Raw genomic sequence first — 15980 nt, 5'->3', positions numbered from 1 at the left:
ACTTTTTGGAGACGCCAGCCTTCAGCAGGGAGGTCCCAGCAGACCAGGATGACTGGATAACTGCCCAAACCTCAAGAATACATTCAAGGATCCAAAAAGTATTTATTTTCTACTGTGAGTATCTTCAGAAGACTAGTGTCCAAGGTAATAACTTATTATACATACAATATTTAAAAACATAAACCTGTCCAACGCATTCTCATGAACGGGTTTGTATATCGCACAACAATTCGTATAATATCCTACGAAATTAGGGCAAAGGCCGGTCACATGACGACCTGTTGAGTTTAGTGGTCTTTACAGTTACATTTAGCTGAGAAAAGGTGACTATCATGCAGCGACGAGAGTTGAGTTTGAGTTGAGACACCAAAACGGCTAGTTAAGATTAGAAAAAAAGATTGTAGTTTGGGTTAAAACGCCAGCCCCCTGGAGTGGTAGACTACTCCCGGGACACAAACACCCGTTTCCTGGGTGAAAGTCTTGTGTTATCCCTTAACTTGAAAGCCCTGTGTTTTATGACCCAGCTATCCACCCTAACCCTACTCCCTACGCGGTTCTTCACGGTCTTATACAGCTGCAGTCATTGTGCTGCATACAGAAATAAAAAGATGGAATACAAACTTATTATAGAGCTTTACCTTTCGTAGCTATACCTACGAATGGTTCATGAGCCCAGCCTGACTTGTCACTAGTGTTGGCACAAGTATACATTATGAATACTTATACCAAGGTGAGTCTGGCTTCACACAACCTGTCTTTTTCCCCTCGTAGTTTTGGTTATAACATTGTACTCAACATTGTGTAAATATATTGCGAAAAAACACAGCAACATGAATTAAATTATTAGTCAAAATTTCCAGTCACTGTAGTCAAATACACCATTTTTCCTGTGCAATGTGGGATTATTACTCACTAGGCCTGCACGATAAATCATTATAAAATCGCGATCTCGATTCACCCCTGTTTGCAATTTAATTTTTAAATGACTACGTTTTTTTGGGGTTTTTTTCTCCTTCAATTAATTTATTGAAAGCATTTGACATTAACATGTTTTAATTATGTTACGACATGTTCAAGGAGTTCAGATAGAGCCTGTATCAGGGCCATATTTAGTTCAATGTGTTATATGTCACTGTTTCTGGTAGCCTACTGTACTTAAATGGTCAGTATTATGTACTTTATTTTCTTTATTCATTGAAGCCTCTGTGTTTACAGGCTTGTGGTGATGCGTAATGTGCTATAGGTGCCAAAAAAAAAAATCTATGTTTGGTACTGCCAGTTTGTTTTGTTTTGTCATGGTTCATGTGTGAAATAAACATCACACTCCGTGAGAAAACAATCGTGGCAGAGAATCGTGATATCAATTCTAAGCTAAAAAATCGTGATTCATATTTTTCCCCAAATCGTGCAGGCCTACCACTGACATTTCTGAGGTAATTGTAATTGTGAAATGTGTTTCCTCATGTCCGGAAGCAAGCGTTTTGTGGACCGGTACTGGCCCGCAGCCCAGGGGTTGGGAACCTTTGGATTTAGGTAAACTGCTGGGTGTGTTTACAACTTGACTGACTGTCTGACTTCTCTGTCGTAATGTCACCATGTTCCCAGATCTCTGGTGGGTACAGTGTTTTCATGACGGATAGAAACGACGGCCCAAAGTACTAAAGTAAGATCCAAGTTGTAATAAAATGGAGATGTTGCAAATCGATAAGCGGATCACTCTCTAATAAGGCATCGTTTATGAAAAGGTTTATACGTTGTGATGAGGAGCTGCAACTAACTCTGCATTATTGATTAATCTGCAGTTTATTTTCTCAATGAATCGAATAATTGTTCTGTCTATAGAAAACATCAGAAAAGAGTGAAAATCACATTCATTTAAAGCCCAATGTGACGTCTTCAAATGTTTTGCTTTGTATCACAGTTCAAAACTCAGATATTACATTTATTATTATCTAAGACAGGAAGAGCAACACTTTTTCACATTTAAACGATCAAACGTTTGACATTCTTGCTTAAAAAAATGACGATGAAAACGGTCGACTCTTTGATTTATCGACTAATCATTGCAGCTCAAGTTGTAATTAATGGTTTTATTAGTTAAATCATTTCTTAACTAATTAATTCATAGACCAGTTATGAGTGATTGATCAGAACAACTTTTAGGTTGCCAGGTTTTAAAGAACCCTCTATCATGCAAAATCCTTTATTCTTAAATTATTAGTGTGTAGTTATAGGCGTAATTTACAGGGGGGGGCGGGGTTACAACCCCCCCATTAATTAAAACTGGTCAGTACAACCCCCCAAAAAACCTATTATAATTTCCTTTACATAAATAAAACATTTGAACCATAACTTGATGCATAACAGGCACAAATTGTTGCAGAAAAATTCACCAGAATGTAGGAAATGAAGTGGTTATGCTCAAAATTAAAATTTTCAGATCTCTTTTTAGTTTTTAAAAACAAAGTAAAGTGCTAAAAAGACAAATAAAAATGGCAGACAAACAGTTAAGTTATAATCATTTAAAGTGCTCATATTATGCTCATTTTCAGGTTCATAATTGTATTTAGAGGTTATATCAGAGTAAGTTTACATGGTTTAATTTTCAAAAAAACACCATATTTATGTTGTACTGCACATTGCTGCAGCTCCTCTTTTCACCCTGTGTGTTGAGCTCTCTGTTTTAGCTACAGAGTGAGACATCTCACTTCTGTTCCATCTTTGTTTGGAGTCGCACATGTGCAGTAGCTAGGTAAGGACTACTAGCCAGTCAGAAGCAGAGTATGAGGGCGTGCCCTGACAGTAGCTAGATAAGGACTACTAGCCAGTCAGAAGCAGAGTATGAGGGCGTGCCATGCTAGCAGCTAGGTAAGGACTACTAGCCAGTCAGAAGCAGAGTATGAGGGCGTGCCCTGACAGTAGCTAGGTAAGGACTACTAGCCAGTCAGAAGCAGAGTATGAGGTCGTGCCATGCTAGCAGCTAGGCGAGCATTATAACGTGTGTTCCAAAGTGACCACGTTTGTCTCTGAAGTAAAGGCTGGACTACAATAGAGCTGTTTGGAGCAGTTTGTGAACAGTGTTTTCTGTTGGAGATGGTAAGTCCCTTTGGGGTGGACTTTGGGCTTTTTCACTTTGTAAACCTATAACGTGCACAAAAAAAGATATATAACACAATAAAGGAAAGGGGAAAAAGCCAAACAGCATAATATGAGCACTTTAAGTTAAATCATTAACATTAAGGTGAAGAGAATGCCATCATATTTATAAAACGTGTTTAACAGATAAGTGAAATTGACGCCACACGATTTATTAACCATGAATAAACCTGTTCTAAAGGATGCCTTATTAGAAAGTTGTAACGATCAGGATTTTTTGCATTCATTTAATTTAGTTTGTGGTTGATTTTTCAGGTATTTAATTCACGTGACATTTGTTTGTTTCTAAATTGAATTTTCAGGACATTTACTATATAAATTTCTACGATATAAAATGATAGATTTGATCTGCGTCTCCTGCTCCCGATTTCTGTCTGCAGTGACACGGCTCGCTGTGGTGCTGCGATTAGGATTTCACTCTCATTCTGTTCAAGCTTTACTAAACTGGATTTTATAGTGAAAAATACATGTGAAGAGAAACTTTTATCTACTGAATACTAAACAGCCGAGAGGACGTTTTTATGTGGACTGTATTTTTATTGAGCATGTTAAGTAAAATAACTTGTTTTATGGATAAATAGCCTATATGGTTAATGTATAGTTGACTTTTTGTACATTAAAGTGATTGAGGGAATAATAAAGTTTAAAGGATTTGTTGAGTCTTGGGAGAACGTCTCGCTGGTACATACATTTTTTTCCTACCGTAGGAACTTCTGATATTTAAAAAAGGAACAGCTGCCCAAAAAGGGTTTTCCCTATAGGCCGACAGGACATCTAACAGCAAACAAAGGTCGGTTGTGACCCTTTCTATTCTGAATTTATAATCCGTGGACTTTTCATATTTGAAAGACTTCCCTCAAGCCGAGAAAAAAAAAAAAGATTTAGAAACCTGTGACATCACAATTTAAAGTCTCTGGGCTGAGCAGAAACTCGCGGGCGAGGCCAGCGGGAGAAACACTAGTTAACCCAGAAGTGTAAAAACTTCTTGGCGTATGAGCCAGGCGAACTGAGTAGCCGCCATTTTGGGGTCCAGTATCCAGTTATTAATATACAGCCATGAATGAGATCTACCCTATAAGCCTGGTTCTGCGGCGAAGATTTTGGATTCTTTTGGGAATATGCGGAAGATCCGGAAATAGCGTTTAACATTAAAGCATCTAAACCTGTAGAAATCCAAAATACTTCTGCAAATGAGCATAAGCATACAAATAACAAGGTCACATGAAAGACAACCATCTTCTAACCATAAACATACTGGGAACTATATTCTCAGAAGTAACAACGGTGCTTTTCAGGTGTAGTGCTAATCACTCCGCCCACGTAGCAGAAGTAGCAGTGCTTCGCCTTTCTGAGAATATAGTTCCCAGTTTGTATACGGTTAGAAGACGGCTGTGTCTCATGTGACCTTGTTATTTGTACACGCTGTGACTATACAAATCACATGTAAATAGGAAGAAGTTGGCGTTATTTTGTCACTTATTGGGAGCAGTAGGCTAGATGGAGCCGGTTACCTCCAGGATCTGTGCTAAGCTAGGCTAGCGCTGGGGGGGCGTCAGAGTTACAACACACACAGATATGAGAAGGGTATGTATGGACTTATCTAACTCTGGGGGATACGGTGAATAAGCTAAAGTCCCAATAAGTCGGCGTGTTCCTTTAAAAGCAACTTTTAATGAGATCATCTTCTAAGAGAAGCTACAAACCAGTTGAGACTTGCTGCTCCTTTTAAAATCTTGTTTATTCAGGCCCATCACATTACTATACACCTCAAAGTCAGTAGTGGAGGAACAACTCTCTCCTAAAATGCAAATGAAGTTTCGTTTAAAACAAATCCCTGGTTTAAAAAAAAGTAATGATCACTTATGTTTATGAAAGGGCAGTACTGTTTCAATCAACTCATTCCTGATCATGTACCCCCGCCACACAAACTTATCAAATCTCCAGTCGGTTTCACTCACACACACACTGCTGGAAATCGTACAAAATTTTCAGATCAGTGCATTTAGGCTCTACACAAAATCTATTGCTAAATACAGTTGGATTGCAAAGCAACAGAAAACGTGTGCAGCTCAGATTCGTTTTGTCTCCTAAAACTTGGGATGCTCAGCTCTTGCAGGACGTGCTCACTTGGCCTTGGCAAAGCCCACCCTGTTGTTTTCCCGATCAAAGACGGTGTAGTACGGACCGATGAATACATCTCCCAGAATCCACAGGGGCCCGGCCGGGGCGGGGATGTCCAGACCCATGAAGCCGCTCAGACACATGGTCTTTCCAGCCTGACTCACCTGAATAATTACAAGGAGAAAGACAGTCAGAGCTGCTGAAGGGTTATAAAATAAATCTGGGAACGTGTAATCACTCCTCAGACAACAAAGCAGCCTCCTCCCCGCTTTGCCAAGGGAAACAAAAGCTGCACTTGTTTAGTTTTTTTTAAAATGACGCAACACAGTCCGTGTTGTACTGGTGCTGCGGGAGCAGACTCTGTGGCCCCCTGCTGGACAATAAACATCACGTCTCACCTTGAGGATGTACTGCTCTCCAGTCAGAGAGTAGGACTGGCCGCCCACGTTAAAGGTGATGACGGGCAGCGATGGGATCTTATCACAGCTCACCATGTACTGAAACAACCAGAAGCCACTTATTAAATGCACTGCTTATTTGTTAAATTCATTATTTTAACTACAAACTGACAAGACTGGGAAATAAGCGGCATAAAACTGTGTTTACGTTTGATTTGATTCCACAACAGTAAAGTAAATGTACAGTGAACCCTGCCCTTACATAAGTTGACTGGAAAATATGATGATGCAATTAAAAACGAAAATTAAAATGAAACTCAAATAACTACTTTAATGTAGCCATTGTAACTTCAACACAATATTTCTAAACTTTAGGACACAAGTTGATCAGAATTGCTGGTATGCAGCAATTCAAAACTCAAGACTGTTGTCTTATCGTTTATTAATCACATAAGACACAAATAGCCAATATAGTTAAAATTTGTAAAAAAAAGTTAATTTCCTACAACAGTGGGTCCCTGTAGTTTTTAGAGAAAATAGTTTAGCAATAGCAACCACATTTGTTGCTCTAGTGGGTATTTGTGGCAGCAGGTGTGTGTGCGGGATTGAGTACATTAAAAGAAAATATTGAACATCAGACGTATTCTTTAAAAGCAACAGGATTGCAGTGTGCCTTGGATCTTTAAAAAGAAAAGAAAAAGAAGGTTTGCTTCTACATCAGAGCGGTTGAATGAAGTTTGTGTGTCTCACTTCTCCCTGGATGAGTGGCGTGGCTCCGATGGCCTTCTGCAGGGCCCTGACCTCCACAGAGGGGCCGGTGATCAGAGACGTCCCGGTGTCCACGATGGCCTCGCAGCCGCTCTTACACAGACTCAGCTGGCTGCCCACGGCCATCCTGTCACACACACACAAGTATTCAAAGTAGCATCACAGCATCACTGTGGCATGGAAGTTATGCACTAAAGCAAGCATGCAACAATTATTTTGTTATCATTTTCTTAAGGAGTTTCCCAGAGCACATGGTGAAGTCTCCAAAATGCTTGTTTTGTCCAACCAACAGTCAAAAAAAATTTTTAAATATAGTCACATTTGAAAAGATGGACACAGCAAATGTTTGAAGGAAACAAATATACAAAATTCTCACTGCCATTGAAGCCAATTGACTTGGTCAACAAATCTTAACTTAATCTTTAATCTCTTCAAATTACGGGTTTCCATACTTTTGTTTGTCCCCCGTAGAGTATAAGACGCAAATTACGATCATCCCCAGGCAGAGTAGCTAGAACTGCACGACTTGAAGAATGATGATAATATAATGATCTGTGTTTGAACTGGAATATTGGAGCACCACTCACCCGTCCATGCGGATCTGCCAGTAGGCCTGGCGGGAGATGTTGACGTAGTTGAAGTCACCGGTGTAGTATTTGGGGTCGGTTCCTCCCAGCAGCAGCTCACCGCCGGGCTCGGTGTCCGGGTTCCTGACCACACAGAAGACGGGAACTTCAGGATCAACTTTTAAGGATGGCTTTAAAGTGTTGTTTCAGCTCTTGCAGTGTCAAGACATGCAGAGAGTTTGTTTTAGATTTATATATAGTTTTCAAATGTGTCAGTTTCTGAAACGTCTGCTACCACAATACATCGGACAGAGTCCACTGGACTCGACCTTTGTCATAGAAAGTATTTCAAGACAAATAAAACCAAAACTAAATCAGTCATCGCTGCAGCTCGATACCACTAAAGTGGTTTTAAGTAAAGAAAATGTTTTGTTATTTGGGTGAACCGGCTTCTTAAGAAGTTACTACGAACAGTTTTTATTCAGCAATTTAAGATTCCAAAAAATGTCCATAGTTAAGGCAGCAAACAGTTAACCATTTAAATTGCAACGGTAGCATTCATTTGGAGTCGTGTTTTTTGTTCCATATTTATTCCACAAACCTCTGACATTTCTTTTTCATTTGTTAAACTATCTTCACCAGCTAGTTGCAGGATTTAATGCTGGCCAGGTACTGTACAGTGGGTTTATTAGCACCTTTTTTGCTGCCTGCTGCTGCTGATAGTTGAGAGCGCCGAGACGGAAACTGCAGCCTAATGCTATGAGCTAAAACAGAACTAAAAACGCTCCTCGGAGCTGCAGTCGGGTGATATGTCTCAGTGTCACCTCTTTCAGTCAGTTCATCCACGTAAAAAATTTATTTATTATTTATTTTCAGCTTTAAATGATAAATCTAATGAATTGAAATTATGACAGTTCTAAATAAATATCTATGCATATCAACAATTTGTTCACTACCCACTCTTAAAGTGTCCATATTATGCTTATTTTTAGGTTTGTAATGAGAGAGAGAAAGTTTTTAAAGTCATAATTTCAGAAAGTCCCTCATACAGAAATCTAAAAAATGACTGAGTGTCTATGATAAAGTTCTTTATACATGCAATTATGATTATTAGAAAGGGACAAGAAATGTTGTCCTATGTTCTTTACCGTCACTAAATGTTATGACCACGTTTGTGAGAATGATCCATCTGCACATTATCTTTATCTACTTCTGTTATCAGAGGCCCTGCTACTGTTAACCAACATACACACACACACAGTTTGGAGGGAGACCGTTTCTCCATATGACGGCAGCAACCTTTGAGTGTCCTAACCAGATTTTACATACACTGGTCAGTCCTGCCAGTGTGCAGCTGTAAAGGAGTTTCTTTGGCTTCTACAGCAGCATGTGGCGAATAATGCAGCAAAACTTAGGACAGAAGGCCATTCAACACAGCTAAACAGTACAGGACAAAAATGAAATGAAACCAGATCACAAAAAAAAAAAAAAAAGTGGCGCAAACAGAAAACTATGAAGTGGTGTGATGCACTGGAGGGTGTTTTGGGACCCCGGTTCTGTTTCCCCACCTGTTCAGGTAGAAGGAGAAGACGTTCTGCTCCACCTTCTTCTGGCTCATGATGTTGTCAAAGACCGGAGCCACCCCGTCTACGGAGATGCGTGGGTAGGCCATGCCGAGGATCCCATCGAACTTAGCTGCGATGAAGGCCACGCCGGGCTGCTTGATGGCTTCTCCGAAAAGCTGCTTTTCCACCGATATGTCTCCAATCTAGAAATAAAAACAAACTACTTAGTCACGTAAAGCTTCACTGAAACTAGTTTACTGCGATGCTAACGTGCGAGATAATCTTACCGTGCACGTGTCCTGACTGAGGTAGCCCGACAAACTGCCACTTCCATACTGGATGGCGAAGGCAGTGCCGTTCTTAACGTATGAGCTGGACTTGGCAGAATTATATTTGTGGTGAAGCACTGTGAAAAAGGAGAAGGAATGGAAAGATTATATTTAAAGCTTTAACATTTTTACCTAAACTATACTAGGGTCGGGTGTCTTTTGGTCCCTCCCCCCCAAATACCGGTGCTAATATCACACTTTTAAAAACGGGGCCTAAACCGATAAAGAAATGAAGCACAAAACGACAGTCGGTTTTAAAGAACAGCTTGTTTGTTGCTAAGGCCATATAGTCAAACATAAATCAATCAAATACTGTTAAATAAAAATAAGAACCACTAGATGGCAGAAAGTATTTTACAACAACAGCTTGAGTTTCGAGAGCACCATTAAGTCCCGTCTGTACCGTTTCTCTGACAACTCCCAACTCTAAAGGCAGCTACACACCGACCAGACGGCCGACCGTCGGCAGAAAAGGCAGTTGGACTGATCAGTCTCCCAGAGTTGGTCAAAAAAGTGCTTCTGTATTGTCGCCAAAGAAATTAAAACCGGCAGCTGATTGGACGAACGCGTCATGTGGGTCTGGCTGCTGCTGCTTCCGGATTTTTCAACCGGCCATTAATGGCGATTCATTCAGAATACGATCTCATATTGTACTAAAATAGTTCACCGAAACGTGTTTCTGAAAACATTTTAAGCGAGAAATAGGCCGTGCAGTTGCTGAATCTGTCTTCATTTCAGATCAAAGGTCAGTTTAAAAGATTTGTCAGATTTTGAGAGGCTCATCCGCTCGCCATTTCCGGGTGAGTCCCGACTGCCCTGTCTCCGACTGAGCATGTCAGGTCGGCCAAAATGAAGGCCGACAGCTCCTCCAACGGACGACAGCACGGAACAGACTCCAGTCACTGACCTCGCCAGACTGTCCAAGGGCCGATAATCGGCCCCGTGTGTAGCTGCCTTTAGATCAACTAGTCTCCTCTGTGTCTTTAGCTGCAGACTGTTGCATGTCTCTGTGTTTAAATCCCTTCCAGTGAAATACAGACAACAGTAGACCGCTTAGCTGTCAGCAAACTGCGTTTAAGCCAGCTACACGCTAACAGTAGGCTAACGTTACGTGCTGCCAAGTGTAATGTTCGTCTTGTGAAGAAATGCTTCTGTTGCATTTTACACACACACACACACACACACACACACACACACACACACACACACACACACACACACACACACACACACACACACACACACACACACACACACACACACACACACACACACACACACACACACACACACACACACACACACACACACACACACACGTTGAACTTACAGCATGCGATGTCTAAGAGGGAGCAGTGAACGGAGGGCACCCACAGGTTGGAGGACCCGGTGTCAAACACCACAGTGAAGATCTGAGGCGGTGTACCCAGGCCAATCTCACCGTAATACTGGGCCTGGACAAAAAAAAACACAAACATGTTCATGTTTATTACAACCGCCTGTATCTTAAAAGCTTGCCGAACTTTACCCAAAAGAACCTGAGCTTTAAAATCCCAACAGTAAACAAATCTGAGAGAGAACACAGGCTTCTGGAGCTGGTCTTATGTTTTTTGGATTATAAATATCCTTTAAAAACAGAAAGCATGTCAACAGCAGAGAAACTGAGCAGGGGCCTGTTTCACAAAAGCAGAATGTATAAATCCAGGATAACTGATAAAGCGAGGCTTGACCTAGTCTAATCTGTGCATCCTGGCTTTGTGCGTTTCATGAAGGCCAAGCCTGGCTTGTATTTTAATCCAGGCTGATAACAATAGGGTTGGATGATCAGAAAAGGCTCCAGGATTAAATAAATCCTGGCTGTTAGCCTGGTCGGGAGCAGGCTAGCTGTTAGCCTGGTCGGGAGCAGGCTAGCTGTTAGCCTGGTCGGGAGCAGGCTAGCTGTTAGCCTGGTCGGGAGCAGGCTAGCTGTTAGCCTGGTCGGGAGCAGGCTAGCTGTTAGCCTGGTCGGGAGCAGGCTAGCTGTTAGCCTGGTCGGGAGCAGGCTAGCTGTTAGCCTGGTCGGGAGCAGGCTAGCTGTTAGCCTGGTCGGGAACAGGCTAGCTGTTAGCCTGGTCGGGAGCAGGCTAGCTGTTAGCCTGGTCGGGAGCAGGCTAGCTGTTAGCCTGGTCGGGAGCAGGCTGGCTGTTAGCCTGGTCGGGAGCAGGCTAGCTGTTAGCCTGGTCGGGAGCAGGCTAGCTGTTAGCCTGGTCGGGAGCAGGCTAGCTGTTAGCCTGGTCGGGAGCAGGCTAGCTGTTAGCCTGGTCGGGAGCAGGCTAGCTGTTAGCCTGGTCGGGAGCAGGCTAGCTGTTAGCCTGGTCGGGAGCAGGCTAGCTGCACAGAATAAGTCTCCATGGTGATTTATGTACCTCCACTTTTGTGAAACCGAGTCAAGGCTAAATTCATCCAGGATAACGAAGAAATCCCGGCTTAATCCCTTATCTTGGTTTTTTGAAACAGGCCCCAGGTCTAATGATTAAAACAACAAAGCAAAGCAGCTGATTAGGCCTGACAGCTGTTTGTGTCAGCGAATGTTTTCGAAAGACGCAGGTCAAATAGTTACAGAGTCATTTCAATAAATCACTTCTAGTTTCACAGTTACAGTATGACACAACAAATGATTACTCCACAAATTTAGGAGCGGATGCAAACTTCTGTTTCTGCGAGATTTGTCAAGTTACCCAGGCCCTCAAAGTACTTCCTTTTTCAGAGCAACGTGTGACAGCCGCTTGATTTAATCTGTGCTTGGTTAGTTGTATCTAGCAGTTTAGATTATTTGTCCAGATTTTGAGGCAGCAGTCGTTGATATTTCTTCCTTTAACCCAATACAATGGCAGCGACTATGACAGTGAAGTGATTTTTAATATAAAACATTTGTAAGAGTTCCTAATTTTGTTTTTTTAAAACAATTGTTTTCTCCAACTTCAAATTTTTCCCAATTTCAAATGATGTCCCCAAAAAGGAAACTTTAACATCGGTTTTATCTTAAAAGATACAGTCCTCTGTTTGTTCATCTAACTTCAACTGTATAGCTTCAAAATGGGATCGTCAAGCAAACAAACTGACCAAAACATACATAATAAAAGAATCCATACTTGGTGTCTGTGTATAGATACAGTATTGCCACTGAAAATATCGCAATACTATGCTGTATCGATGTTTTTCCACTCTTCTCATCTTACAATCTTAAAAGGCTGACTGATTTCAAGGTGATTGCTTAATATGTTAAGTAAAACCGAGAGCAAACAAACAAACTTTCTGTCAGCTGACGGGGATCAAGAGGCTTACAGATCAACAGTGAGTCAGCCGGCACGCGGTAAATGTTCCCTCTTCTGTCACTCTCAGCTCATCACCTAAAAGCTGATATTAGTCAACAGCAGAATGAATCAGCCTTTCTAAAAAAAAAAAAAAAAAAGCTGTGTTCAGAGGATTTTCTGGTCTTGATAGGCAAAGTCTAATTTACCATTCAGCTGAGGGGATTTACAGAAGCGGGCCGAGGCGGTCACAACACAACAGGGCCTTTGTTGTGGCTCTCCCCTAGCTTGGCTTCGGAGTGATGCATTAGGGGAAAAGGAAGCCTTAAAAGTCCACAGTTCAGTGGTTTGGAGAGTGATGCTTACGTCAAGGTAGTTCTTCAGGGTTTCTGGAGTGGGTCCATTACTGGAGGGGAAGCCAAAGTTGTACTTAAGGGAGTGCCTGTGGGCCAGAAGCTCCTCGGCTCTTCTCCCCGAGTCTGTCAGCTCACGTCTGATGGAACGGAATTTCTTTAAGGGAATTCTGAACGATGAGAAACAGGAAAAGCTGTTAGTTTACAGGCTCTGAATGTTTGTTTCGGGGAGGGGGTTGAAGAATATAACCAAGCACAAAGTAGGGCTACTCGGTTGTGGAAATAAAAATCAATTATTTTGGTCACTATTGAAATCACAATTATTTAAACATGATTACTCATTGATTTTTGGAAAGATGTTGCATTTATTGAACTTAAAAAACAGTGAAAACACCCTGAACTGTGAAATAGCCCTTAATACTTCTCCCATTGAACCTTTTGAATTCCCCTTAATAGTATTAAATAAACACAAAATAGATACACTTTCACAATCTTTTGAAAACAAGTGATAGAATACAAAAAACATTGTATGACAAATCTGTCATTCAGAACACAAGACAAAATAAGAGTTTACTTGCTAACTGCAATGTGCAAAAATTGTTTCTCAATTACCTTGTTTTTGTGATCATTAGAAGCCAAAATCGCGATCAAAAGTCAATTAATTGCACAGCACTAGTACAAATGCAGTACAAATTAAGTTTGATGATCACGCTACTTCATTTATGAAATACACAGACGCCACTGGTGGCCTTGCAGATAAGATCTCACCCACATACTTCCTCCTTATCTGCACAAAAGACGTGTGTAGCAATATACTGCAAGTCTAATGCATACTGCAGCAATGCTTGTGACCACAACAGGTCCACATTAAGTCAACATGTTCCACTCAGGAGGCCATAGGTACACCAAGCTAAAATCAATCCAGTCTAATACAACAGGAGAAATCCTCCCTTGATGAAGATTAAAATGTTCAGTTTGTGTTGAAAGAGATAGATTTTCCTATTATCTGTAAGGGTAGGCTAAAGAAACACATCTGTTTGAAGCAATAGTGTTACAACAGCAACACAAATGATTGTACAGTTGCATCAACACGTCTCATTATAACCTTCATTAAAAAGCCTGTATGTTCCCGGTATGTTCATTTATATTGTTAAAGCTTTACTGGCTAAATTACCACAGTACATATCCAGTTTACACACATTTCTCCAGTAGCTATAACACTAGATCAGATACAAGTCTACTCATGATCGCAATAGAGCTGGGCAAAATCTGCCTTTCCTCCCATGCCCCGCAAGCTTGGAATAAGCTGCAGGGCATACTTAACTAGAAATCTTCAACCTCTCGATCAGTTCGAGTCATTTATTTTCAGAACAATGTTATTGCTTGTAACAGGTGCCATTATATGCCAGGATTCTTCTGTTTTGGTAGGTTTTGTGAAGTTATCCGTCTTCCTTGTATATGAAACTTTATTTTGCTGCCCATCTTTACCAGGACTCCCTGGCAGAAGAAACATTGTATCTCAATGGGACCTTTGTGCTTAAATAAAAGGATAAATGAACAGAAAATAAATGGGGAGGATTTATTGTACGTATTGTAGGGGTTTCTGACACAACTTCAGCTACTTTCAAGGGGCACGGAGAGGGGAACACTTGTAGCATATAGAACAACTTTCTTGTAAGGTTGATGCATTTCGGCTGGCGGCCTTCATCAGGTTCAACTGGACTGTTGTATTGCACTGCATTAGCTTTACCTACCTGCCTAATAAACTCAATCTATATCCCAACTCCATCCAATTTTAATGAGTTCATGGAGAGTCAACTAACTGCATTCGGCTTCGTCATTCCCCCCCCCGAAGAAATTTAATATTAAAACTAAGAGCAAACCTTCTGTTAAAGCTATAGTGCGCAGTTTCTGTCCAATTACAATACAAGAGAAACTTATTAGATAGACACTGAGATACTTGTACTTCTATTTCAGGGTATGTTATAGAGATGAGCCGATACCAGTATCGGTATCGGCTCCGATACTGCCTAAAACGCTGGTATCAATATCGTGAAGTACTGGAGTTAATGCACCGATCCGATACCACGTAATAAAGCCCTAAAGAAAATCTACGTTCGAGTAGTTTATGTTCTTTTTCCGTAACTGACATAACTGACTGTCAAACTGCAGAATAAAAGAAAGTTCTGGGGTGTTCATTGTTTGTTCATGTTTCACAAAGAGTTTAACCTGAGCCAGAACGACAACAAAGATAGAAATATCACATCCATACAGGGATAGTAGTATACAGTTGTTAAAACATAATAAAATATATGACACACTGGTATCAGTACTCGGTATCGACCGATACGCAAGTTCAGGTATCAGAATCGGGAAGCAAAAAATGGTATCGGGCCATCTCTAGTATGTTATACTACTACATTTCAGAGGCAAATGTACTTTTGACTCCTTTACATTTATTTCAATATAAGTAGCCTATTAGTTACTTCTCGGATTAATACTTTACTTACAAAACACATGGACCAGTTTTATAAATATAATGCATTGTTAGATGCCACAAAATATATAATCACAAAAAGGTGCCAAGTCATAAATATACACACACACTGAAATGTAAGATGCACCCCCAGTAAGATGAATTGGTATGAGCCTACAGAGAAGTGCTGGGATCACAGGATCAGCTGTCCTCGCTGGAACAGACGATTACAAAGAAACAGAGGAGACAAAGGCTAGCTAGCGTTAGCTATATATATATATATATATATATATATAGCTAAAGTCGTTAGCTAACACACTCCTCTAGCTTACGTGACATTGTAGATATTGCAGGTTTAAAATGTGCAACTAGACCGTGTTCCGTTACAAAGTGTTAGGTAACATTGTGTAACATGCACGCTAGCTAGCATTAGTTCACATCAATGTAAACGTGTTTACTTCGCTTATGAAACAACACTTGTATTAATACTTAATATTCTTACCGGACCAGTGCGTCGTTGGTCAGGGCTAACGCCGCGAACACAAACAGGAGTAAAACCTTCATTGTTAACAGTCGGAGAAGAGTCACAACAATGACGACGCAGTTTAGAGGTTCTGGTTCAGAATGTTGTTGCCAAACTGCTGCAGACTTTTATCAGCTGATTGGAGGCTCACGTGAGGCACTCCTTTACAAACACGTCACTTCCGGTGGTTGTTGAACTTACCGTTAACTCTCTGTGTGCAAGCCGCTTTTACATGTAATAGCTACACTGGGTATTTATTGCATTGCAGATATCCTTAATTCAGTTATTCCTAGTCATAAAAAACATTTCAGATATCCACAGTGGCATTATTGAAAAAAAAATAGAGATATCTTTATATATAGATAAAGATATCCACAATATGTGTGTGTGTGGGTATCTGCAATTGCATTGTTTCTAGTCATAACTCTAGGCCTA

At 40.8% G+C, this 15980-nt stretch overlaps 1 protein-coding gene across 1 annotated transcript; it reads right to left on the bottom strand.

Moving 5' to 3' along the window:
* Positions 1 to 4876: 4876 nt before the first annotated feature.
* On the bottom strand, positions 4877 to 15688 carry ctsd (cathepsin D). The gene is made up of 9 exons (XM_078254832.1): positions 15525 to 15688; positions 12560 to 12716; positions 10234 to 10357; positions 8862 to 8980; positions 8578 to 8777; positions 7031 to 7153; positions 6426 to 6570; positions 5676 to 5774; positions 4877 to 5441 (listed from the first exon to the last, which is right to left on the bottom strand). Exons 1-9 carry the CDS (start codon positions 15584 to 15586, stop codon positions 5280 to 5282), a joined length of 1191 nt encoding a protein of 396 aa, XP_078110958.1. The 5' UTR covers positions 15587 to 15688; the 3' UTR covers positions 4877 to 5279.
* Between the last annotated feature and the right edge of the window lie 292 nt (positions 15689 to 15980).

The sequence above is a fragment of the Sander vitreus genome, chromosome 1 (genome assembly GCF_031162955.1).
Source record: "Sander vitreus isolate 19-12246 chromosome 1, sanVit1, whole genome shotgun sequence".
NCBI classification, from domain to species: Eukaryota; Metazoa; Chordata; class Actinopteri; order Perciformes; family Percidae; genus Sander; species Sander vitreus.
This window is presented reverse-complemented; position numbering and strand designations above follow the sequence as displayed.

Bases quoted from the DNA above. Each gene is read 5' to 3' on its own strand.
- ctsd (XM_078254832.1), bottom strand. From the start codon at position 15,586: ATGAAGGTTTTACTCCTGTTTGTGTTCGCGGCGTTAGCCCTGACCAAC. The intron at 12,717-15,524 runs GTAAGAATATTA...CTCATCGTTCAG, and splicing joins ACCAACGACGCACTGGTCCG to AATTCCCTTAAAGAAATTCC. The intron at 7,154-8,577 runs GTGGGGAAACAG...CTGTGTGGTCAG, and splicing joins TTCTCCTTCTACCTGAACAG to GAACCCGGACACCGAGCCCG.